This window comes from Oryctolagus cuniculus, chromosome 1 (assembly GCF_051225735.1).
Source record: "Oryctolagus cuniculus isolate XC-2025 breed Fujian yellow rabbit chromosome 1, ASM5122573v1, whole genome shotgun sequence".
Taxonomy (NCBI): Eukaryota; Metazoa; Chordata; class Mammalia; order Lagomorpha; family Leporidae; genus Oryctolagus; species Oryctolagus cuniculus.
This window is the reverse complement of record NC_142867.1, coordinates 231,006,085-231,031,442: the sequence shown is the minus strand read 5'-3', so window position 1 is coordinate 231,031,442 and position 25,358 is coordinate 231,006,085. Positions and strand designations below refer to the sequence as shown.

Below are 25,358 nucleotides of genomic sequence, written 5' to 3'. Positions count from 1 at the left end.
GTACATGTGTGGCGGACTTGGATGGACATGAGGAGTCCCCGGGGCAACAGCTGAGATCTGGGGTGCCCCTTTCTGGGGTGGACGACAGCCCTAGCAAGGTGCAGGACACTCTGACCTAGCGCTTTGCAGGAGCCCACCCGGATGAGGGGAAACCAGCTCCTCTCAGTGCAAGATGCGAAGAAACAAGCGGTCCAGCAACGGCAGACCTGCTTTTTACGAGAGGGAAAGAGAAAGGGAGGGAGCGCGGGCCCCGGCCACACCCAGGAGGCAGCCGCAGGAGCCGGGGAACCTCCCCGCCTCCCCAAGAGCTTTGAGCAGGGGAGCAGCCTGTTACAAATGTGGGTTGAACAAGGCAAAGCCTGCAAAGTGAGAGAGGACCACGCAGGGGTAAGATGAAGGGCAGACTGAAGACCCAAGGGAGCAAACCAAGGCCTGAGAGATGCCCAAGGCAGAAAGGATCGCCCAGGGACTGCGGAGATCAGCGTGGAGGGGACCGCTGCCAGAGAGGGGCTGACGGACACGGAGGGTGGACAGCACCCACGCGTGGGCTCCCGGAGAGGGAAGCCAAGAAATGGCGCGGAAGAAGTCGCCCAAGACGCAAAGCAGAGGAATTCCTCTGAAATGGAGACGGCCCGGCGTGGCCCAGGGAAGACTGGCACAGAACTGGCTGTGGCCGGTGCTCCACGCCAAACTTCAGGGAATGGCTTACCCGCCCGGCAGACAACACAAGCCCCTTACAAGGGGGAAACGTCAGACCGGCTGCGGCTTCTGCACACTGCACCCGTGCCAGGAGGCAGCAGAGCGAAGGTCAACTGTCCGCGGGCGCGGGGGTGGTGGTGGGGGAGAGGGGCCAGCCCCGCCAGGCCAGGCCCAGGCAGATGCAGATGGCCTCACAGGAGAACAGGCAGCACAGGGCCCACTGGGCCAGGGCACCCCCCTCCGATGTCCCAGGGACGGAGACAGCTTGGGGAAACAGCAGGTGGGCAGAACTGACCTCTGCTCAGAAAGGTTAAGTTAGTAACTTGGGACCACCTCGGGGTGCAATTCACAGACTGAATTGAGGGGGCAGTGGAGGTGGCGGAGTGGACAGCGCTAACGGTCTCATCTTTCACGGCCCGGGTCCCTGATGCAATGGAGCCAGGCTCTCGGAGTTTCTCCTGACCTCTTTTATTAATCTTAGAAGGCTCTTTCAGGAAACAGTGTATCTTGTGGTAAAGAAATGTTTATTTATAGAGCAGCAATCCCTTGCATTTTTATTTCAGTTCCTTTTTCTGGCTAAATTGAAATAAAATAAAAGGTAATACTTTTAATTAAACATAGGAAGTGTAGTATGAGCCAATGTTACTACATCCTATACTGGCATCCACAATCAATCCTATCCATCCATCCTATACACATTTCCACACGTAGAGAAGCATCCAAATGTGTGTTCTCGGAATGCTAATGGTCATGTTTCCAGGTGGTGGGAATTTGGATATTTTTTTCTTAAATAGAAACACAAAGCACTGGCGGGGGATTCCCGGCAGAACCTCTCACAGCAGGTGGGGATGGGGAGTAACTGAGTCACTGTGTCCTTTGCAGGGCAGGGCCAGGGTGCAGGTGTGAGCCAGGTGGTGGGGTGTGTACCTCGGGCAGGACCACAGGCCCTGCCCATCACCTGTCACTCACAGGCTCTGCCCGCTTCCTGCCACTTAGAGCTAGGACCTTCCAGGGAAAGAGGGGACCCCTTGATGGGCTGGGGCCAGGGGTGAGAATCCCGCAGGCCACTTGACCCCAACTGAAACCCCGGTCTGACTGTTGTTCAGCACTGAGCGCCAAGTGGAAGGACTAACTGCACAATCTGCAGCTTGTCCAGGGATGGCCTCACAGCCACAGTAATTATGGGCCATTTTCTCCTTAAAGGATATTAGCGTTAGTGAAACACTGCTGTCTCTTTCATCGCAACCCTGGCCCACGGATGGGAAGTTTGATCCCAGGAATCTAAGTGGGAATAATTTCTGGTGCCAGGGCACTCTTTTCAGGAACAGCGAGTACTTTGTCAACACAGTGAGCTCAGCTTCGGGCAGAGGGAGCCTGAGTGGCGACCTCTGGCCTCCGCCTGCTGCTGTCCGTGTCAGGGAACAGTTCTGCACCGTATTTCATGTTGACAGATCACTTCACAACAACAGCTGAAGACATTATGGCTGTGCTACCACAGACCATCAGAGCCACCTGAAGGCTGTGGGAACAAAACAGTCGTCTAGCCCCAACCCGAGACACGGGAGTGCTCAGGGTGTCTCAGGCGGCTGAGCCAAGCCAGGGCTGTGACCCGCTCCCGTGGTGCTGGTCGGGCAGGGCTACTGGGACGGCCCCTGGGACCCTTCCCGGTGAGCGGGTCACGGGCCACCTGGCGGCGTCACTAGTGGCCACGGTTCTCAGGCTGATCAAATCTGCAGACACAAAACTGGAAGAGACGGGGGAAAAATGACTGGATAGGAAGATTCAAAGAAATCACGCTATGCTGGAAGCAGATGGGAAGGCAAGACTTTAAAGGAATACAGGTCAAGGGGATGCTTAGGCAGCGAATAATCAGTTACAAGATGGCCGACACTCGCCTTGACATCAAGCTGCGTGAAACAGTACTGAGGCCCTCAGTGGACCTCAAACTCAAAATGGGCTGAGAGGGTGTGCACCCAACAGGACAGATGGAGTCGACATGAAAGGCCCTCCTTCTGGGCAGGCGCTGTGGTGTAGCAGGTTAGGCCTCTGCCTGCAATGCCCGCATCCCATGTGGGCACCAGTTCGTGTCCCGGCTGCTCCACTTCTGATCTGGCTCCCTGCTGGTGGCCTGGCAAAAGCAGCAGCAGATGGCCCAAGTACTTGGGCTCCTGCCACCCACTTGGGAGACCTGGATGAGGCTCCGAGCTCCCGGCTCTGACCTGGCCCAGTGCTGGCCATTGTGGTCATCTGAGGAGTGAACCAGGGATGGAAAGCTCTCTCTCTGTCTCTGTCCCTCCCTCTCTATAGCTTTGACTTTCAAATCAATAAGTCTTTTTTATAAAATGTCCTCCTTCTCCCTTGGAAACAAAGCAATGCAGGATAAACTCCCAGGTCCCACAAATGGAGAAGGAAGTAAACACTAGCAGATGAGTGGAGTACGAGGTCAAGGGCCCGTGGGCGTCTGCATGAGAGCTGGCTCTACCCGGTAGGGACTGCACGGGCGTGGCGCTGGCCAGAACCAGACAGAGTCCTGTAGAGAGGTGAGAGGTCACAGGGATGGTCCCGCCATGAAACGGGCTCTGGGAGGACCCTGCCCAGCTGGAGATCCAGCAGAAAACTACCCCTCCCCCCGCGCCGTGGGAGGGGAGCCACTGGGGGGAACCAGGGCTGAAAGCCTGCTCCAGACTCAGCTGTGGAGGCCAAATTCTCGTCTCCAGGCTGCGTGGGAAAGCCACGCCCACTGAGAAACAAACACGGCACCTTCCTCAGACCGTGGGGTTGGGGGTGCATGTGAGGGGCTGTTCAGACAGCACCCCTGGGGGGTTGTCCGTGCGTGTACGGGTGCTGCTGCACGTGAACCCCAAAAGCCCTGTGGGTGGCTGCTCACTGGGACCCACAAAGGCCAGGCTACCTGCAGGGACCTGAGCGCCAAGGGCAGCGGCAGGCTGGGGGACTTGACGGACGCAGGAGTGGGTGGGCTTACTTGTAGTTGTCATCCTCCACAAACTTCTGGAGCTCCTCGATGTAGCGTACGGACTTCAGGTACTTCTGCACGTGGGGCAGGGTCGTGAGGTGATCTGCAACAGGCAGACAGAGCCAGAGGGTTCAGTCTCTCCCCACCTCCAGGCCCCAGACTGCAAGTGTGGGGGCCTCTGATCGCAGGTGCCCCTTGGGGACTCAGACTCACTCGTTCTTCAATGGTTGCTGCTGCTTCCTGGGGCCAGGTCCTGCGCAGGGCACTGGACACAGAGGGGTCATCAGGCTGGGCTCCGCCCCCAAGTAACACCCCTCCCACCCACCCATGGCTACACCGGACCCCACACTGAGGCCATCATGACTCTCTGGCCGGGAAGAAGCCAAGCCTCCATGCAGAGCCCAGGGGCTGAGGAAAGATGGCTCCCTGGCCTCCAGGACAGGTGGCCCCGGCCAGGTGTCCAGCGGGGTTACTGGGCACGTGATCCACACCTGCCCACCCCCTGTGTGACATGAATCAACGGACAAACTGGAGGCTGCCGTCCTTGATGCCAGCATCCCATGTCAGAGCGCCAGTTTGAGTTCCAGCTGCTCCACTTCTGATCCAGCTCCCTGCTTATGTGCCTGAGAATGAGGTGTCTGATGCCCCAAGTACTTGGTCCCCTGCCACCTGTGCGGGAGGCCAGGATGGAGTTCCCGGCTCCTGGCTTTGGCTGGGCCCACTCTTGCCTGTTGCGGGCATTGAGGGAGTAAACCAGTGGACGGAAAATATCTCTTTCTCTGTCTCTACTCTCTGTGTCACTCTGCCTTTCGAATAAATAAATAAATTTTTTAAAAAAGAATAAACAGATCCAGCCAGCCAGCTGTACAGCTTGACCCAGATCCTGGCCCACGACTGGAGCCGCTGAGAAGAGAGGCCCTGATGCTCAAGAACCTGCTGTGCGCCAGATGACCCACGGGGGCCGTCTGCTCTCACCCCAGACCCGCCTCCTGGGGAAGAAGAGTCCCCATTGCCCGGAGGAACAGGCAGCTCGCAAAGCCGCGTGGCTGGGAGGCAGCCCCAAGCCCCGGGAGGCTCCGCCACGTCCACGTGCCATCGGGGAGGCTGATGCCAGCTTTCTCCGCAGACCCTCAGGGTCACGCACTTCTGAGATGACCTCCGGCGGCACAGGGCAAGGCAGGGTGACAGGAGTACAGGTGACTGGAGGCAGAGGAGAGGCTGGAGAGCTGGGGGCACCGGGTGGCTCCAGAGCCCCTGAGGGTGAGGTTCTGAATGTGGCATTTTGTCTCTCCGAAGCCCCACCGTGTGATCCCCTGGGGTGAGGAACAAGAGGGGCTCCGCGGGCGATGGTGACGGGCGACAGGGAGCGTTTGCTGAGCTCTGGTGAAAGGGGGCCTGGGCGGGAGCTGTGTGCATCGCGGCCCCGCGTTCACACACGGGAGAACCTGCTCCTCGAGAGGCAGAGCTGGGATCTGAGCTCTAGTCTGCCCGGCCCCAAGCCCCGGTCTGGGACTGCTTGGCTGGTGTCCGCGTTTCTGTGAGTGGAGAGAGCCTGGGGTAGGGGAGGCCTGCACAGGGCACGCAGGCCAGGGTCGGAGGAGAGCAGAGCTCGGACGTGGCCAGCCCCTCCCCAGGAGCAGGGCCCTCCCCGAGGCCTTCCCAGGTGGAGGCCGCTGGCTCCCTCCCGGCCCAGGTTCCACAAGAGAGCAGCATCCCCCTGTGCCCCTTCCTGCTTGCTCCCTCTTGGGAACGGCCTGCTCCCCAGGCACCAACTCCTACAGCTCCATTACCCATGGCCCTCTTCATGCCACCTCCTCCTGGCTGGCCGCCTGGTCATTCACGGAGGACTCGAGCACCTGGCTCACAAGGCCACCGTTCTCGTGGGTGAAGCCGCTGCCCCCGCGAGGGCCCTCAGGGCCTGGACCTCAGACCCCACCATCGCAGTCCCGCTGCGTCTGGCCGAGCTGCCAGCCCACCACCAATGCCCCCCCTTGCCTTCCAGGCCACAGCTTGATGGAATCGCCCAGCTGCCCCGGCAGAAGCGATGGCACCCCGGGCCGGACTGGCCCACGAACCCCACATCTGTGTGTTCCTGTCTCCCCGCATCTGCCAGCCCACCAGGAGAACGCTGCGGCCACGGCAGACGGCCCCCGAATCTGCCTGGGAACTGCCCGCTAAGCTGCTCCTGAACGAGCGACTCAGCGGCCGGACAGACCTGGGCTGGGCAACGTGTGGGACCTGAGACAGGGACTAAGCTGTCCTCGGCCTCAGTTTCCCCTCCCGTAAGACAGCAACAGTAACACCTAGTCTGCAGAGTCTCTGGAGGCCAAACCCATGTGTAATGGATCCAGCACATGTCTGCTGCCCAAGAAAGGAACATGGAGCGCTTTGTGGGGCCTTCCCGGTTTCCAGAACTTTCTCGTCCGTAAGGTGCGGCCCAACCCAAAGTTCACTGCTGTAAGATTCCACAGTTCCAGCGACCAAGGGCACTGACCGTAGCTGCAGGAAACTTGCAAATCGGCAATTATCCGGAGAATATTGTTCATCTGGTTGGATCTCTGCTCGTTTTCCATGATGCTGCCTGAGGCAGGGTATGCGGAATCAATGTAGATTAAATCCAGGAGATAGATCCCTAAAATTAAAGGAGATTTTTAATGACGGTAGGAGCTCACCATTAATCAGAGTCTCTGTCGGAAGGCATGAACAGGGCCGCATGGAAAACTTTAACTCCAGACCTGACTGCTCATTTTTCATGCAGTCGGCTCATCTGTGAATCAGACATCTGAGCAGCAACCAAACCCAGTGCTGGCAGATCCTGCGCTTTCGCTCACACGCTCTCCAGCGGCACGCCTCTCACCTGCGCCCCGAACGGAAAGTTACAGGACGTGCGGGGTGGGTACCTGGTGTTTCTTACCCACCGATGGGGTTTCATAGGTCTAAGGTGCTGTCTGTCTACTTGTCCATCTGTCCGCACACAAACTCACACTCACACAGGCATACGCACAAAAATCATAAATTAACAAGAGACAAAAGAGGAAATGAAAAAGTGTAAACTCTCAGTAGAAAAAATTAAGGTTATCCAGAGAATTCTCTTGAGGGTGATTAACAGGAAATTAAGGTGTGTGTGATATGAAACCAGGGCTATGACAGGCCAGGGATGAGCTGGGGGGATTTCAGGACGAGCTGCCTGGCTGTGCAGCCCGGGCCACTCCACAGCTCACAGCTGCCTGGTTGGCTGCAGCGCTGCGCCTCGGACTAGCTGGAGATGTGGACGCACAGCGGATGGCAGGTCCTCCAGCAGCCCTCTGTGAGCACTGCCCTGTACCCAGCACTGGTGCAGGAAGGCAGGGGGAGCGATGCAAATCAAAACTCAAGGCAGAAAACACTGAGCAAGGCAAAGAGAAGTGGCTGATCTGGAAAAGCACCACGCAGGGCCAGCGTTGTAGCACAAAGGATTAGGCCACTGCTCGTTACACCAGCATCCCGTATGGGAGTGCTGGTTGGAGACCAGGCTGCTCTACATCTGATTCAGCTCGCTGCTAATGTGCCTGGAAAGCAGCGGATGACCCAAGTCCTTGGGCACTGTCATCTGCCACCCACGTGGGAGACCTGGAAGAAGCTCCTGGCTCCTGGCTTCGGACTGGCTCAGCTCCAGCCATTGTGGCCATCTGGGGAGTGAACCAATGGATGGATGTTTCCTCTCTCTCTCTCTCTCCCCTCTCCCCACTCTCGTCTTCCCTCTCTCTTCTCCCTTTCTCTCTCCCTCTCTATAACTCTACCTTTCAAATAAATAAATAATCTTTAAAATAAATCTGTTTGAAGACAATGACAAAGAAGAATGTTACACATCAAAACTTACGGGTTCTGGCTAAAGTGGTAATCAGAGGAAAATTTATAGCCTCAAGAAAGTTTACCATTAAACAACTAAGAATGATTACAAGTCTAGGAATTAATCGGGGGCCGGATAGAAAAGTTATGGGGGTTTCGCATGGGCGGATGCACGCTGTGCTGTTACACAGCCATCACCTCCTGACCCTCCCAAGAGCCCATTTTATAAAGGAGAGGATGTGTAACTCGCCCAAGGTCACACAGCTGCTAAATGACGGGGATGGGAGTTGAACTCAAGTCTGCCTCGTCCAGAGTGTGCGCTTCCTGCCATCACAGTGGGCCACCAGTGCTGGATACCATGAGTCACTCGTCTGCTTTTAAAATAGCTGCACAACGTTACGGGAAACCGTTGAATCGCTGAAACACATGCTAGCACTTCTCATAGGGGCCATGTCTGCTTCCCCTCTTTCTGGCTGCACCGTGTTTCCAACATTTTTAGAATTGGAAATGATTTCCCTTGTATGGAAACTTCAAGTACGGTAGATTTGAATACACAGATTTATTCTTTCTCTTGACCTTGATTTTCCTCTCCTCTCTTAAAAAAAAAAAAAAAGTAACTCAGTTACCTCCCTGAAGAGTCAACAATGTCAATCCTGAAAATCCCATTACTGTTTCAACCACAGCAAAAATCACCCTCCTGGGCTGAGCAGGGCGCGCAGGATGTGGGCAGGGACCCAGACGCACATGGCGGGGCAGGGAAAGGAGAGGGAGAACACTGCTGTCTCCTGGGAACCCAGTGCCACGCAGGCGCTCCCCGCTCCTCGTCTTCCCAAGGCCAGGAAGGTGGAGGGGAAAAATGGAAGTTCAGGGAGGTCAGAGGCCCGCCTGCGGCCTCACAGCAAGTGTGCTGGGATGCGCACCGTGTCTCTGGCTGCAGAGCTGTGCGCCCGCCCCCTGGGCGTCAGATACACACAGGCGGCTGCCTTTTCTCAAGGAACACCGCCAACATGGAGGGCTCACCCTGTGCTGCCTGCCAGGATGGGGCTGGCCCCTGGAGAAGGGGTCTGGTTAGGCCCCTGCAAACACAGAGGCCGGCGTGGGGGCAGGGGAGCACCTGCCTTGGAGGGGGCTGGCACGCCACTTCCACAGGGCACCCTGGGGCCACGGGGGCTCACTGCCTCCCCCGAGAGGAAAAGCTACTGTCAGTCTGATGGCAACTCCCCCACCCAACCCCCAAAGCACTCAGATTCCAGCACGGATTACTCCCTAGGACCTAGAGTAGGTGCCAGGGCCACCGTAGGCTGGGGATGGGGCGGGGGGTCCAGACTTTCCCAAAGCAGAGAGCTGGGGAGCCCCGAGCCTCGGTCACATGCCCAAACAAGCTCCGCATAAACTCTAGGAAAACTGCAGGGGGGTGGGCAGCAGACCCCTTGCAGGTAACACTGCACGTGTCCCAGCGTTGGATCAGTCCGTAACAGGAGAGGGTGCCGAGCCCACACTGCAGTCCCGCTGGTACTGTGCCAGGAACCGTGCCCAAGGTAGTCAGCACCACCACACCGTCGTCAGCCACGGTCTGTACCTGCGCGTGTGAAGTCGCACTCCCCGTCACGCGTACACCCCTGAGAGCAGGAGGCGTGTCCTCCACGGGCCTCAGGGGCTGCCTGGCGCACTTTAGCTGAAAGGAGGAATCTACACCAGCCTCACGGAGCCACATAAACAAGGGTACTTCCAGAAGGGCACAGGAAATGTTTATCACGAGAAATCCAGGCACGGATTTCAAAACTGTTTGGTACCCCGAAGAAATGTATCCTTTAATTGCACTTTCCATGAGGCTTTTGAAATATCTTCCAATTATAACCCTCATTTTGTAGCCGGAGAGCCAGCAGGAGTCTGGTGGGGACAACAGCAGCTGCTGTGTACCGAGCATCTGCCGCGACCCAGGCCCTCGGGCCCCCGAGCACAACACGGCCGCAGGGCAGGTTTGAGCCGCAAGTTATACAGGTGGAGGAGGTCGCACTGATTGCTTGAGACAAGCCAGCTGGGAAGTGGCCGGGGCAGGATTCCAACCCAAGTCCAGCGTCAGTCCTTCAACTCCAGCTGGGTCCTCTGGAGCTGGCAGCCGGCAAGCGCTCATGGGGACGTAGCTGAACCCGTGGGTGCCCAGCTGTGGCTCTCCCAGGCTCATTTCTCCTCTGGAGGCAACACGTCCCAGGACGGCTCATGACCAGCCTGGCTACTCCCGCCCCCATGACATCTACGGCCTGCTGCGTGCTCCCCTTCCCCCTCCGCCCCAATCCGCAGGGCGTATCTGACCCAGGTCCCATTGTCAGAGGCCCACCCAGGCCTGGGGGCCCTGCCAGCTCTGCCTCATGACAGGCAGCTGTGGTGTGGGGCTTGGAGCCAGGAGACTTGGAACCCTGGCTCTGCCACGTACCAGCTGGGTGGCCTCAGACAGGCCTCGGCACCTCCCGGGCCTCAGTTTCCTTGAGTGTGCATGATGACACTGGCTCAAAGAAGTCTGCCAATCCATGGTCTGGGCCACCAAAGTGGTCAAGAGACAGAGCTGCCCAGAGTCTGGAGCCCTTAAAGGCCCCTTGGAGCAGTGGCGGAATGTCCACAGGAGGATGTGTCCAGCTGTGTTTGCCATCACCAGGGCCGGCGCCCAGATGCTGACCACACGGAGGCCATCCCCTGGCTGGACCAGTGCCGGGAGCGGCCATCTGCACCGGGACATCCAGATGGACATCTCAGCTGCTACTCCTAATCTGAGCTACTGCAGTAGATGACACTCGTGTCATCGGCTTTGCGAAGACAGGTGGGTGAGTCTGCACCCTGCTCCTGGCTGCCTTGGGGCAGAGCGATGCCAGGGACCGGGCTAGACTGGGAGTGCAGCCGTGTCAGGGGACACGGCTGGGGCAGTCCCGGCCGCCGTGCACCGCAGGGACAGTGGGCACTGCTTGTGTCACGGCACCTTCATGGTGAGCCTCCGCAGCAGGTGCTCTGCCTCCCCGCGCCTCGTGGACGAGGAAAAGGGACTTGGCTGAGGTCACGCTGCATGTGGGTGGGGCTATGAGGACATGGATTCAGGCCCCGTGACTTCAGAGATCTGGGGCACACGGTAGTGCTAGGGGCTGGGAGGCCCTGTCTGGCACAGGGACGAGAGTCCCAGCTGCAGAGCTGGGAGTGTGAAAACCTCTGCTGTGGCCTAAGCCCCACCCCCAACCCCAACCCCGTCCCGGGACCCTCCTGCCAGCTGGGCTCACCCACAAACTGGCCCTCCTTGGAGACGCACAGCTCCCCGGACCACACTCCTGCTCCGCCCCCTCCTCCGTGCCCCACACAGGGCTTGGCGACACTGCTGCGGCTGCCACAGAAGTGCCAGCCTGACCACTGTGGTGGACAGAGACCCCGGGGGCCGGGACCCAGCAGCCCTTGGCTCGCTCTGCTGCAGCAGCCCCCTGCGGCCTCTACATGGGGGGCTGGGGGCCAACTCTGCTTCCCATAGTGAGTGCAAGCTCCCAAGCAGAGATGTCCCCCAGATGCCCTGGCCCCGGGCCGGCAGTGCCGGGCTGACAAAGGAGGGGTCTTCCTGAATAGACCCCTTCTCTGGGGCCAAGGGACAGCCCTGCTCTGTGGCACGGAGCCGGCGGGAGCTCAAGCCCACGGCTGGCCCTGGGCTTCCCGCAAGCCCAGGACTCACTGCGGCCTTGTTCTCCCATCGCCACCCTCGTCTCACTTCCAGCCCCTGTCTGGTTTTGGTTTTTCTCACACAGCTATCTTTTTAATAAGGAAAATTCTGCTGTGTTGAGGGGAAAAAAACCCTCCACAGCAGAAAAATATGCCACATTTCCATTGAGGCTTTCCGCTCGCTCCCTCTTTCTTTTTCAGAGTTGGAGATGAAAGACTTTCCCCCGACTTCTCCTCTGCCCTGCACGGATCCCTTCCAGTGTGGGAGGGGAGGGGCGCTGGCACCCAGAACGGTGCTTGTGTGGTTTGATCACATAAACCGTGCTGATAGGTCCCAAATGAAATAACAGAGCGGCTGCTGGTTAGGGTGTGTGTGTGTGTGTGTGTGTGAGAGAGAGAGAGAGGGAGAGAGGGAGAGAGGGACAGAGGGAGGGAGAGAGAGGGGGGGAGGGAGAGAGAGAGGGTGAGGGAGAGAGAGAGGGAGATGAAGAGAAAGGGAGTGAACAGGAGAGGCAGCGTGGGGGGAGACAGGGAGAAAACAACTCCATTCACGTGGGGTGAGATTTCAGCCGGGGGCTCCAGCTCCCTGGGAAGATGGAGAAGATGCTGAATATTAATTGGCGCCTGCTAATTAGTGTCAATCATGCAAAACAGGGCCTTCAGGAGAAATCCTCACTTGAAAGAATATTCCCAGCCGGCCTTCTGCTGGCAGCCTGCTCACTACCATATGGCCCCAAGTCTACAGAAAGGGGGCGGGCAGGCTGGGGCAGTCACATGTTGGTGGTCAGGGGCCACGCTGCTGGGGCGAGCACGTGGCCTCGTCTATGCCTCGGTCCTGTGGCTCATGAATCACAGAAGCACGTGGGCAAAGCCCTGCAGCCTGGACAGAAGCCGGGGAGTCCGGGGCAGCTGACTCTCCTCCTGTGTCAGGCCCCCTGTGCTGAGCCCTGGGCGTTAGCTGGCCCCAGTGCAGGTGTGAAGAGGTAGCCTACTGTTTGCAAACGGCCCTCAGAGAGCGCAGGATGGTGCAGCCGGGTTGGGGCTGGGAGTAGCAGTAAGGAAGAGCGTGAGGACGCGGCGGGCATCGGTGACCCGTGACCGGGCCGCTGGGCTTGGCTGTGATGGTCACCGCGCCAAGTGTGTGACAGGTCCCATCTCATCAAGTCCTGGCAACAGGGAAGGAACCAGCACTTTGGTCGGCCCGACCTCCACTCCCCATTCTTCCTGACTGCTCTCCGGGGAAGCCGTACCTCCCACGCTCAGAGAGCCCTGCGGTTTCCCACTCCCTCCCTTGTCCCGGGGGTAAAAGTGAATTTAAAAAAAATTCTGAGACAAAGAAGAGAATGAAATTCAAATCGCAAACCAGCCACATATGATGCTGGCAGAGCCACAGAACTCAGAACTCCATGGCCTCAAGTGCTTGTATTAACAATTAAGAACAATCAACAAAGTGGTGAACTGAGTATTCACGACACAAAGGTAGAAAAAGAGTAAAAGACAGGAAAGAATAATAAAACATATCAATTCAGAAAAAATTTAAAAATCAAGGGTCTGGCAGAGCATAAATAAAACTGAAAGTTGGTTCTTTGAAAAAGTACAGGAAAGATAATCCTTTGGCTTGTATATATGACCCAGGAGGAAAAAAAAAAAAGAAACCAGATGTACAGTGTTAGGGAGAGAGCAGGAACCTGAGTCCAAACACTGTGGAGATGTTACAGTGGCAGTGAGTGTGACTTTTATGACAACATATGTGAAGACCGACACGCTAACAGGCAAATCCATCTTCTCAAAGTCCTATCAAGAAGAGGCACAAAGTTAACCAATGAAGAGAACAAAGCTAAGATTGGGGACGACACTATAATTAAAAAGGACCGATCTAGAAGTCGTTACAGAATGAGGCCTCAAAACTTTTAAAGGAACACTGAATGTTACTGAAACTGTTTCAGGGCACAGAGGAAAATCGGGGATGTTTGTTGCAAGGATAGGAGAGCAAGACCAAGAGGAGACAGAACACAGACTCCAGCCAGAACAGGTGTATTTACCAAATAAACCCGAGAGGGGCTCACTCCCGGTGAACACAGCAGAGAGAGTGCCCTCTCGCACAAACTAGTGGCTTCTATAGCACAAAGTAGCTGGGAGGGCTTTGGGGGGTCTGGCTGAGGCGAGTTTGAGCTGCTGGGGAGAGCTTGGGCGAGTGGCTGAGCCTTCCAGATAGTGCTGTGCCTTGGGAGGGTTTGGGTTGAGGCTGCACTCTTCAGGTAGTGGGGAGAACTGGGTCTAATGGCTGGACTCTTAACACCGTGGCTCGGCCAGCGCTGGAGCCAAGGCAGGGCTGAGCCCACTGGAGGAAGATGCAGGGAGCTGGGGGCCTGGTCCATCATTTACTTCAGCATCAGACAGGGCAGAAAACAGAGAACAAGATAATTAGTAAAGGGGCTGAGATCCCAAATAAAAGGTTTTTTTCCTAAAAATTTATTTATTATTTGAAAAGCAGGGTTACAGAGGGGGAGAGGGAGAGAAAGAGAGAGATCCTCCAGCCCCTGGTTCACTCCCCAAATGGCCACAATGGCTGGAGCCTTGTCGATCTAAAAGCAGGAGCCAGGAGCTTCTTCCCGGCCTCCCACATGGGTGCAGAGGCCCAAGGACCTGGGCCATCCTCTGCTGCCCTCCCAGGCCATTAGCAGAGAGCTGAGTTGGAAGCGGAGCAGCCAGAATCCAAACTAGCACCCACACAGGATGCTGGCAGTACAGGTGGTGGCCTTACCTGCTATGCCACAGCACCGACCCTCAATAAGCTTAACTTTCTTAAAAATATTATTCGGGGGGCCGGTGCTGTGGCACAGTAAGTTAATCTTCTGCCAGCAGCACCAGCATCCCATATGGGCACTGGTTCTAGTCCCGGCTGCTCCTCTTCTGATCCAGCTCTCTGCTGTGGCCTGGGAAATCTGCAGAAGATGGCCCAAGTGCTTGGGCCCCTGCACCCACACAGGAGACCCAGAAGAAGCTCCTGGCTCCTGGCTTCGGATCGGCTCAGCTCTGGCCGTTGCGGCCATTTGGGGAGTGAACCAGCGGATGGAAGACCTTTCTCTCTGTCCACCTCTCACTATTTGTAACTCTACCTCTCAAATAAATAAATAAAATCAAAAAGAAAAGTTATTTGGGGCTGGTGTTGTAGAGAAGCGGGTTAAGCCTCCGTCCGAAACACTGGCATCCCATACCAAATAAAATATTATCACATAAAAACACATAGCTACTTGAAAATATATTAGCAAATTGGCAGTATATTGAAAGAGTAATAAAATCAATAGGTTTATCACAGGAGGGCGGTCATGTGGTCATATATTTTAACAAATGATCTCAGGAGATTCCACAATGTCATGTATAACTTTAATATCCATTCCTGATAAGGCACTGAAGTAAAAAGACTCCCTTAATGTAACAGAAGATGCACACCAGACAGTGTTCTGAATATTGAAACCCTGTTGAATAGGAAAAATTAAGAATACATGCCGTACTGCTCTTTTAACACTGTTGCAGATGCACAAGCCAATGTCATAGGACAAGACAAAGAAATGTCGAATAAAGATGCATTAACACGGCCATTATTTGCAGGTGACAGGGTTAGTTATAGTATTGGTTATGTAATTAGACAATCTAGGTTACTCCAATGAAAAACTATTAGAACTAATAGAGTTAACTTCATAGTAAAATTCATAAGTCAATGCCGTTCATCTGTACCAGAAATCATCAACTAGAAAAGGAAATGGAAGAAAAAGACCTCATGGACAGTAACAGAAAAAAAACTATAAAAATCTTGGAAGTAAATGCATAAAGAAGTATGTAAGATCTATATGAACAAACTTCTCTGATATAAAAAGTGACATTTACTGAATCTGCACATATCCTGGGCTTATTAATCCTGCCTTGAAGAATCCATTTTACTGAAATGAGGTATGATTCAAGAGCCTAGCTCTGTATCTGAGTTGTCAAAATGCAAATGTAACACTGGCAATTAAAATAAAAGCGAATAAAGTAAAAGTATCCTAAGGATATCAAAGAAGATACAAGTAAGTGGGGAAATAAACAAAATTCCTGGACAGGAAGACACAACATTCAGAGTTAAGGATTCAGTTATTCATTAATTAACATATATAGTAGACGTGATTCCAGACTTCACCCGCAACAAAAACGGAAACTTCATTTTTTAAAGATTTATTTATTTATTTGAAAGTCAGAGTTAGAGAGGGAGAGACACAGAGAGAAAGACCTTCCATCCACAAGTTCAGTCCTCAGATGGCCGCAACAGCCAAGGCTGGGCTGGGCTGAAGCCTGGAGCCAGGAACTTCATGAGGGTCTCCCACATGGGTGGCAGCGGCCCAAGGACTTGGGCCATCTTCCCCTGCTTTTCCCAGGCCACTAGCAGGAAGCTGGTTTGGAAGTGAAGCAGCCAGGACATGAAATGGCACCCATAATGGGGTGCCGGTGTCACAGGCTCTACCACAAAGCCAGCCCGCCCAAAAGTGGAACATTTGAAAAAACATGACCAAGAGGGCCGTCAAAGTGGCTCATTAGGTTAATCCTCCGCCTGCGGTACCAGCATCCCATAGGGGTGCCAGATTCTGTCCCGGCTGCTCCTCTTCCAGTCCAGCTCTCTACTGTGGCCTGGAAAGGCAGTGGAGGATGGCCCAAGTGCTTGGGCCCTGCACCCGCATGGAAGACCAGGAAGAAGCGCCTGGCTCCTGGCTTCGGATTGGCGCAGCGTGCTGGCCGTAGCAGCCATTTGGGGGGGGTGAACCAATGGAAGGAAGACCTGTGGGGAGCAACCCGGACTGGACTGAGTTACTGGAATTAAGACTTATTCTATGCATCTGCTCTCCCACAATATGGCGCTGGGAGAGGAGAAAACAGCTTCTGCACAGCTGCCTCCAGTTCAACCAATAAACTGTAGGACCTGCTCCTGATTGGAGAGCAGCGTACTCGGCGTGTGGGCAGCCAAGTTGGGATTGGCGGAGGAGGACTATAAAAGAGGAGAGAGACGACATGCACCAGGAACATCTAAGAGGAACACCTGTGCAGCCCCCGAGAGAGCCGGCCAGCGGTGTGCCGCTCCCCCGCGGAAGTGGGGAATGTGGCAGGGGGAACCGCCCTTCCACGGAGGTGGAAGGGTCGGTAGCCAACCCGGGAAGAACCAGCAGCAAACCCGGGGAGGGCCGAGCAGACGAAAGAACAGCGCAGGGTCCTGTGTCGTTCCTCCACGAAGAGGGGGAGCGACAAGACCTTTCTCTCTGTCTCTCTCTCTCTCACTGTCTAACTTCATCTGTCAAATAAAATAAATAAATAAATAAATGATCAAGAGGGCTTGTCTGAACTCATGCATAAATTTTGTCTAAGTCCAAAATTGATTCCAAAGTGCACCTGAAGGGTGTTCTGTGAAAACAGGATTTTTTTTTGTGAAGAAGAATGAAGACAGAGGCCTGTTATAAAATGTGCTGTGTTGATAAGGCCATTAGCACCGTCATACTGCTATGGAATCCGCAGGCAGGGACAGTGGGGGACCCCTGCACCCTGTATCGGGGTACCTGGGTTTGAGTCCCAGCTCTGCTTCCAGTTCCAGCTTCCCGATAACGCACACTCCGGCAGGCAGCGGCAGTGGCAGTGGCTCAGGCCCTAGGACCCTGACACCCATGTGGGAGACCCAGCTGGAGTCCCTGCTCTCGGCTTCAGCCTGGCTCTGCCTCAGCTACTGTGGGTATTTGGGGAGTGGACTAGCGTATGGAAGATTTCTCTCTCTCAAATGAAATGAAAACAAATAATAAATTTTTAATCAAGAAAAAAAAAATCAGCTACATCAACCAGTGGCACAGAGTAGGGAGGCCAGCAATTGATACAAATGGACACAGAGACGCGGTGCAGGAGGAGGGGCAGTGCCGGTGAGTAGGGGAAGGAGGGATCCTTCAACACTGGCACAGAGACAAACGAGTGTCCACTTAGGAAAGAACAAAGCGGGATCTCTATTCACTACTTAGAGTAGAATAAACTCCCGATGAATGACAAATGGAAATCTAAGCCGAGATCTGGAATAAAATACACCGAAACCCTGGGGTGCACAAAGACTTAAGTGTGACATAAAATCCAAAACCCATAAAAAAAAAAAAGAAAACTGACATATGGGGCTACATTTACAAAACACAGAGGCATGGTTCCTTTAAGAAATTTGAGGAAAATGGAAGGGAAAGCTAAGTTTATTTTGGTGCAAAAAATTTTTTTGAAGTGTGTGCACATTAGGGGTCTTCAGAAAGCTCATGAAAAATACATGTTAAAAACAATGCATGGGGCCGGCGCTGTGGCTCACTTGGTTAACCTCCGCATGCGGTGCTGGCACCCCGGGTTCTAGTCCTGGTTGGGGCGCCGGATTCTGTCCCGGTTGCTCCTCTTTCAGTCCAGCTCTCTGCTGTGGCCCGGGAGTGCAGTGGAGGATGGCCCAAGTGCTTGGGCCCTGCACCCACATGGGAGACCAGGAAGAAGTACCTGGCTCCTGGCTTCGGATCGGCATAGTTCCGGCCTAGTTCGGCCATTTGGAGGGTGAACCAATGGAAGGAAGACCTTTCTCTCTCTCTCTCTCATTGTCTAACTCTATCTGTCAAATAATAAAAAAAAAAACTATGCATGAATTTGAAAATTTTTTGCAGCTGAACAGACTTAGCTTTTTTGTTTTGTTTTGTTTTGTTTTGACAGGCAGAGTAGACAGTGAGAGAGAGAGAGACAGAGAGAAAGGTCTTCCTTTGCCGTTGGTTCACCCTCCAATGGCCGCCGCAGCACGGCCGGCGCACCGCACTGATCCGATGGCAGGAGCCAGGTACTTATCCTGGTCTCCCATGGGGTGCAAGGCCCAAGCACTTGGGCCATCCTCCACTGCACTCCCTGGCCACAGTAGAGAGCTGGCCTGGAAGAGGGGCAACCGGGACAGAATCCAGCGCCCCGACCGGGACTAGAACCCGGTGTGCCGGCGCCGCAAGGTGGATTAGCCTAGTGAGCCACAGCGCCGGCCCCAGACTTAGTTTTTAATCCTACTTTTTTGAAGTATCCTCAAAACTTCCACATAATCAATGAGAACATCACACCCAGAGCTGAGAGGCAGATACCAGAGTGGGCTTTGCGATCTGTGGGGTGGTCCCGCAGTCCCGGGAAACGTCACGGCACGGGAGCTCTCCGTAGCCAGCCTCACTGGGAATCAGGGAAGAGCATGAGATTTGTCCTTTGGTGGGCTCCCCCCCCCCCAATTTAGATGGAAAACGGTAACAGGGAGTGACAACCCCTGGTGCTGGCGAGCGTGTGTGGAGACGCCACTCTTTCACAAGGCTACTGTGGTAAAGTTGACAGGAACTTTCGGCAGAGTTTGGCAGTATCCGTTGAAAATTCCGAATGCGTGCTTCCTAGGACTCAACTATTCCACTTCTAGAAATTTATTCTACAGCAAGACTACCAGCAGAAGGGCGAATACTGACGGGATAGTCGCCGCAGTGTCTCTTGTCATTTCTGTTTATGAAGCGTTACAGGACTTAGATGAATCGTTTTACATCCAAGCCGTGGAATAGCATGCAACTGTTAAAATGATATATTTCTGAGAACATGGCTGAAAAATCCACGATGTTTTTAAATGAAAAGAAGTCAGACATGCGTAATCAACATGCAGACGCGCACACAGAGGATAATACACGGCAGTCTATCAGCACAGCCTTCCTTGAGTATGGAGCTTTCAGGTTATTTTCCCCTTAATAGAACTTCACTTGATCCAGTCTGTAGCTATGACTAATATTTTTAGAAATAAAAAAAGCAAAACCCAACTTCCTTCCTTCCTTCCTCCCCCGTGCCCCTTTCTTTCTACTAAAGAAGCAAACACTTTTTTGGCAGGGAGGAGGGAGTAGCAGTTTCAGCAAATGATTTTCCAGGCGTCCTCGGCTCCTGGTCGAAGTCTTAGTGTTCAGGTGTAGGCTGAACGGCCACAGACCTGTGCTGACCGCCTCCGGACTCCGTCCCAAGGCCTTTACTCTCTCCCCACCCAGGCGTCTGCACTCTGGGATCTTCCTCGAACCCCACTGGACCGTGCCCCATCCCCATTAAAGTGACCCGATGACTCTGTACCCCCAACAGGCGACAGGGCAGCTGGGCAGGCACGCATGGCCCTCTGGGCTCCTGCCCACAGCCCCTGCCACCTCGCCGTCCTCCCTGCACGCCCGGCAGCCTGTGGCCGCTGAGTCTCACAAGCAGTGCTTCCCCCTGCACCACTGCACCTCCCGGCTGTAGGCCAGCTCCTCCTGGGCTCTCACGGTGCACTGCTGTCCTCCCTTTCCAGCACGGCGCACGCAAGCCTGGAGGACAAGGGCTGTGTCTTGCCCGCTTCTGCGTGCTCAAGGGCCCAGAAGCTGTCTGGGGCAGGACTGGCTCTGACCTTGAATCTTTATTTGCACAGAATCTTTGCACACAATCTTTATTTGGGCCTTTGAGATTCTACCATGCAGTGGCAGAGCGGCCCCGGCCACCAGGTCCCCACTCTCAGCCGCGTTCATTCTCTCCTAAAAGCAAAGCAATACTGCAGCACTGCCGACTTGAGCAAATTATCCTCAGATGCCAATGACGTAGACCTCAAAAACATCACAGGCGCATGAGGCAGAAACGGGCGAATTGTGTTTCTGGTGTCTCCAAACCAAATACCCGGATTTCTCTGAGTGCCGTCACCGGCCTCCAGAGCGGCTCGCGTCACCGAGAGGAAATGCAAGATGATTCCCCCAGCGAGAGCCGCGGAAACCTGCCTCTACACTGGGTAGGACTGAGGCTGCCCACATGCCAAGCAAAACACTGCCGGGCTTGTCTTTCCAGCCCTGGCTCGGAGATGCGCTACCGTGCACGGAGAGGCTCCCCGCGCGTCCCAGGCCACCAGGAGCCTGGCCAGAGAGTGAGCTCACGGTCGGCCGCCGGAGTCGCCAAAGTCTTTCTCGCTTCCGAGAACGCGCTGCTCTCCGGTCTGTGACCCCAAAGGCACCAAAACAATGGACGCGCAGGCAGCAAAGCTGTGGGCTTCGCCCGTGACTCAGTGGACGCTAATGAGACGCAGGCTCTGAGCCTCGGTCGCCAAACCCAACGTTCTCTAGGGGGAACAAGCTGCAGGTTTTTGGAGGGCGAGCCGGATCCAGACTGATTTTCACTCTTGTAGACAGCTCTTCCCTGATTTTGCTGATGTGCCAGACCAAAGGGCCCCTTGGGCTCCTATGGAAGGCAGGCAGGCATCCGACGACTTCTTTGAGGTTTCGGGCTTGGGTGCTGCATCTCTCCCTGCTTTTCTCAGCCAAGACAAAGGACGCGACACCCCCCCCCTTGCCCCCCCCCGTCCTCCCAGCGGTGGGAGGGAAGCTGCTCTCCACCTGTTCCACAGTGAGGCCGGCTCTGTGGGCTCCACCCTCCTCTAGAACACACTATGGACACAAGGCACTTAGCCCAGCCGCATCCAGCTGGCCCAAGAACCAGTCCTGCCTTCTCAGCCCTACTCCACAGTCGGCCTGCGCTGCCCCCCACCATGCCTGGAGGCCGATCTCACCCGGGCCCACCAGCGGGGCCTGCTGGAGGTAGCCAGTGCTGCTGCAGGTCTGGGCTTGCGTGGGCTGGGCGGGGATGGGCTGGGTGGACTGGGCCATGCCTGGCTGGGATCATGCTTCAGGCCGGACATCCATCCATTCCTCGGTTCCTTGTGTCACCTCTCCCTTGCCTGCCTAGACCCAACTCCCTTGGGCAATGATGTGACAAACTGGACCCCTGGACCCTGGGCTCCTCCCGGAGGACGCACCCTTGCTCCTTCCCAGATTCCCCAGTATCCACCTTACTCTGCCTTGGCTCCCTCTCCTCCTCAGAGCTCACTGCTGTGCCTGCAGGCCTTGGAGCCGACACCACCCTCAGGAGGTCACCTGTGGCCACAGCATCGGGGGACACGGTGGGGCAGGAGAGCAGCCCGTGGATCACTTAGAAGAGAAGAGGAGCCGGGGGAAGGCGGGTCACTAAGGGAGAGGAAGCCACTGTGGGGAACCAGGCACTCAGCGATGCCCACCGTCATGGCAAAGGGCTGTGTGTGCTGCCCGTGCTCCAGACGCAGGGGTGCAGGAGAACCAGACAGGCAGGGGTTCCGACCTCCCGAGGCACACAGCCTGGCACAGGAGCAGCGTGGACACAGACATCAGCTGCACAAACAACCAAGGGCATGCAACTGCTAAAAGCAAAGCAAAACTGCAGCGCTGCCGATTTGTGCGAATTATCCTCAGATGCCAACGATGTAGACCTCAAAGACACCACAGGTGCGAGAGGCAGAAACGGCGGGATCGCGTTTCTGGTGTCTGTGGAGTTCACGCGTCTGCTCTCCGCTGCCCCAGCCCGTCCTCGCCCCTAGGATCCCAGCCCAGGAACTCCGCGGATTCCGGGACCCACCCTCGTCTACGCCACGTGTGATACTCAGGGCTCAGGATGCACCCTGGGGGCGACACAAGGACTCGAGGCCTGTGTGTGGCAATCCTGGCATTGCCACTTGTTTATGCAGCCGGACCTGGCAACGGGTTGCTCCCCTCGGGCCTTGGGCGCCTCATCTGGGAAGAGAGACGGTTCCTGTAATTTTCCCACTGGGCTGTGGTGAGGACATGGACGGGGCTGGCACGGCATTTGGACAAAGTGGGTGCCCGAGTTACTTGAAGAAAGAAAATTCCAGACTTTTGGAGGGGAAGGGGGCACAGGTCAGCTTTGGGACACCTTCCAGGGGAGACCAGACAGCTCCCCACCAGCCAGCCGTCCCATCACGAAAATTCTTGTAGGTAGGGAACAACAACAACAAAAAAGATGAAAATCTTCTAAGACCTGCTGACAGCCTTATTACTAGAACACAGGGAGGAAGTTATATTCTATAGGGCCGAAATGGAGCAAGTTGGGACTTGGTCTTGAAGCAGAGACGATTTGTACCCCCAGGGCCTGTCCCCCAGACTCAGAGACATAAGGCTAGAAAAACTAGACAACTTGGGCCTGGGACTAGCACCCTGTCCACGGAGCTGCTCCGGGATTCTGGAACGCTGCCACCCACCCGGTGTGTTCCACCCCCTCGCATCCGTTTGCACACTGCTGCTCCCGGGAAAGAACCCAGGAGCCCAGATGCCTGCTTGTGGGTGAACCCCAAGCCGAACTGACTTCACCCCAGGCGAGGACATGTCAGGAGGAAAGAGAATGCAGCAAGGGGCGCAGGAGAACACGCTGCCCATCACGGGGCCTGGGCTGCAGGAGGAAGGGCCCACCTCCCACAGTGTGTCCCAGGGGCTGGAAGAAGCCCCACCCCCACCCCAGACTCTGTTCCTTGTGAACACATCACAAGGTGACAAGGGAGAGAAACGCCACAGCAGACACTGCAGGAGGATGAGGTGGAGAGAGAGATGCGTGAGACAGGAAAAGAATAAATGGGAACTAAAAACGCAACAAGAATTTAAGGACTAACCTTGGAGGCCACAGGAGTCCTGTGGATACCTTGGAAACCTGGATCACGGATGCTGTGGGGAGCCAGCTTGGCAAGCTCTACCCCAACGCCAAGGAAGAAAGCAAGGCAAGAAAGCATGGAAGGGGCTGGCAGGGGCCTGAGCTGGGGGCTGACCCAGGGGAGGGAGCTTTCCCAAGGTGGGGGGTCAGACTCCAGAAAGAGAACCACACCCTAGACGCACCCTGGCGCAACATTAGAGCTTCAGAAAAAAAAATCTTCCAAAAATCCAGATAAAATACAAAAGGCAAAAGATGATAAAAGTGACCCTTGGCCCTCCTCCTTTGCCCGGCTCCCACTGAACCCCAGCACCCACCCGGCCCGCGTGATGCGGTGGTAACCGGCGGCCTGCCGGGTGCTGCCCAAGGTCGGGGGGCGGAGGCAGGGGCGCTTCTCACAGGCGGGATGGACATCTGGTGACCTGTCGGCTACTTTGACTTTTTTAAGAAGAAAAATATTTTCCCCTGGTAATTACGGTACTTAAGCATGAAGACCCAAAGAGATGACGTTCGATGCTGGACGCCGTAAAACCTGGTCAGTGCCCACGTGGTCAGCGGCTGCCCTGCAGCAGGAGGGGTCAACTTCTGAATTCACCACCAGCAGATCACGCCCACCGCAGCCTCGCTCCCTCGCCAGATTCCGCGAGCCTGGGGACCCCTTCTGCAGAGGCCGCCAGAGCGCTCGCTTTCTGACCCAGCAGATTGGGCGGCCTGTGTCCCATCTGGACCACTGACGCCCGTGAGCTCTGCGGCCAAGCTGCCCCTGGAGATCCCACCGCCACAGCCCAGGGAGGGGTGTTCCTGACGAGTTCCCTTTGTGATGGGGGGAGGTGCTTTGTGCCAACTCTCTGAGGGTGAGCACATCCAACACAAAAAGTGGGAGACTACGTGGGCATGGAAACATGGGCTCATGCCACTCTCCACTGGTCACATCCAGAGAGAAGGGCAGGCAGCCCGGCGACACCGGCGAGAAGGCCCATTTGAGGGATTGTCGCTCCCCCTCTTCATGGAGGAACGACACAGGACCCTGCGCTGTTCTTTCGTCTGCTCGGCCCTCCCCGGGTTTGCTGCTGGTTCTTCCCGGGTTGGCTACCGTCCCTTCCACCTCCGTGGAAGAGCGGTTCCCCCTGGCCGCATTCCCCACTTCCGCAGGGGAGCGGCACACCGCCGGCCGGCTCTCTCGGGGGCTGCACAGGTGTTCCCCTTAGATGTTCCCCTTAGATGTTCCTGGTGCATGCCGTCTCTCTCCTCCTTTATAGTCCTCCTCCGCCAATCCTAACTCGGCTGCCCACACGCCGAGCACGCCGCTCTCCTCCAATCAGGAGCAAGTCCTACAGTTTATTGGTTGAACTGGAGGCAGCTGGGTAGAAGCTGTTTTCTCCTCTCCCAGCGCCATACTGTAGGAGAGCAGATGCATAGAATAAGTCTTAATTCGAGTAACAGTCTAGTCCGAGCTGCTCCCCACAAGGGATGAAAACCCCCTCTCAGCCTGGGGCAACGGTGCAGGCGGAATGGCCTCTGCCCAGCTGTGGGCACTGCTCCTCCCCCTGGGTTAGGGCTCCCCGACAGCAATCGGAGCCCTGGGGAGCAGGAATGCATAAACTGGGACCCTGGGGAGAGGCGGGGGCCCAGCGAGGCTCCCAAGTTGAGCGACCAGAGTGCGGAGAGACAGGCAAGTGCGTGCCAGCAACAGTGACCACGGGCCCTGCACTCTGGGCCCAGACCTGCACCTGCACGAGCTCACGGAGCCCTCCTTTTACAGGCAAGGAAAGAGCGGCTCAGAGAGGCCACACAGTGAGGGCGCGGCAGAGCTCAGATTGCACCCAGCCCAGGTCTGGCTCTGGAGCCCGCAGCACCGCCGTCCTGGTCCTATCTGACCGCACATGCACGTGCAGAGTCGGCCCCGCGGCGGTGGGTGCTCTCACTGGAGGAAGCTGCTGGTGCTGCAGACCTGAGGCCCAGGGCCGGCTGGAGCAAGGTGCGGACCTGGCTGCCCGAGGGCCGGACGGACGGAGCTGCTTCCAGTCCCCAGGAAGACAGCTGCCCCTTTGAGGCCAGGGCTATGACTCCGCCTCTCAGAATTGCCTGAGGGTAACAGAGGGCAGGGGTTACCCTGGGGCCCCTGGAGGCCACCCAGCCATGGCTAGGAGATAGAAAGAGCTGGGTTGTAGCCTTGAGCCTTGCTGTTCCAGCCACTGGCCTTGGGAAAGCCTCCGTTTCCACGCCTGATGAAGGTGATGGGGTGGGTGTTCCTGGGAGCCCTGTAGGTGGGTGAGTGGGGGCCCCACCCCAGACCTCAGAGCACATCTGAGAGGGGTCTCAGCTCTGACCCCGGGACACCTGAGACACCAGGCTGCCCAGTCCCAGGGCGGACAACCAGGAGGCCTGCCATGTTCAACAGCAGCAGCGGCTGGGGGGTCAAGCAGTCCCGGGGAGGGGGGCAGTCCAGGCAGAGTGGGGGCTCTGCAGGCAGCTGGCTGGGGGAAGGGCCAGTTCTGCTCGGACTCGTTCTCGGTGGCCTTCAGACGGTTCCCTGGCCCTGTGATCCTCTGTAAGCAGGGACAGGCAGTGATACTGCTCCCGCCTACCGAGGCAAGGTCAGGGTGAAGCGAGGTGCGGA

The 25,358-nt window shown here is 56.1% G+C and overlaps 1 protein-coding gene across 27 annotated transcripts in view; it reads right to left on the bottom strand.

Annotated features, from left to right (window-relative positions):
* The window catches only part of RALGPS1 (Ral GEF with PH domain and SH3 binding motif 1), a 264,237-nt gene that overhangs the window by 40,115 nt on the left and 198,764 nt on the right, over window positions 1–25,358 (bottom strand). For all 27 annotated transcript variants that reach the window (XR_016225247.1, XR_016225248.1, XM_017350051.4 and 24 more), the window contains 2 exons: window positions 6,168–6,305; window positions 3,683–3,776 (listed from right to left, as the gene is read on the bottom strand). Coding sequence is in view for 25 of the 27 variants with exons in the window: in XM_017350051.4 (XP_017205540.2) it covers window positions 3,683–3,776; window positions 6,168–6,305 (232 nt within the window). In the remaining 2 variants the exon portion in view is untranslated. The remainder of the gene's footprint in view (window positions 1–3,682; window positions 3,777–6,167; window positions 6,306–25,358) is intronic.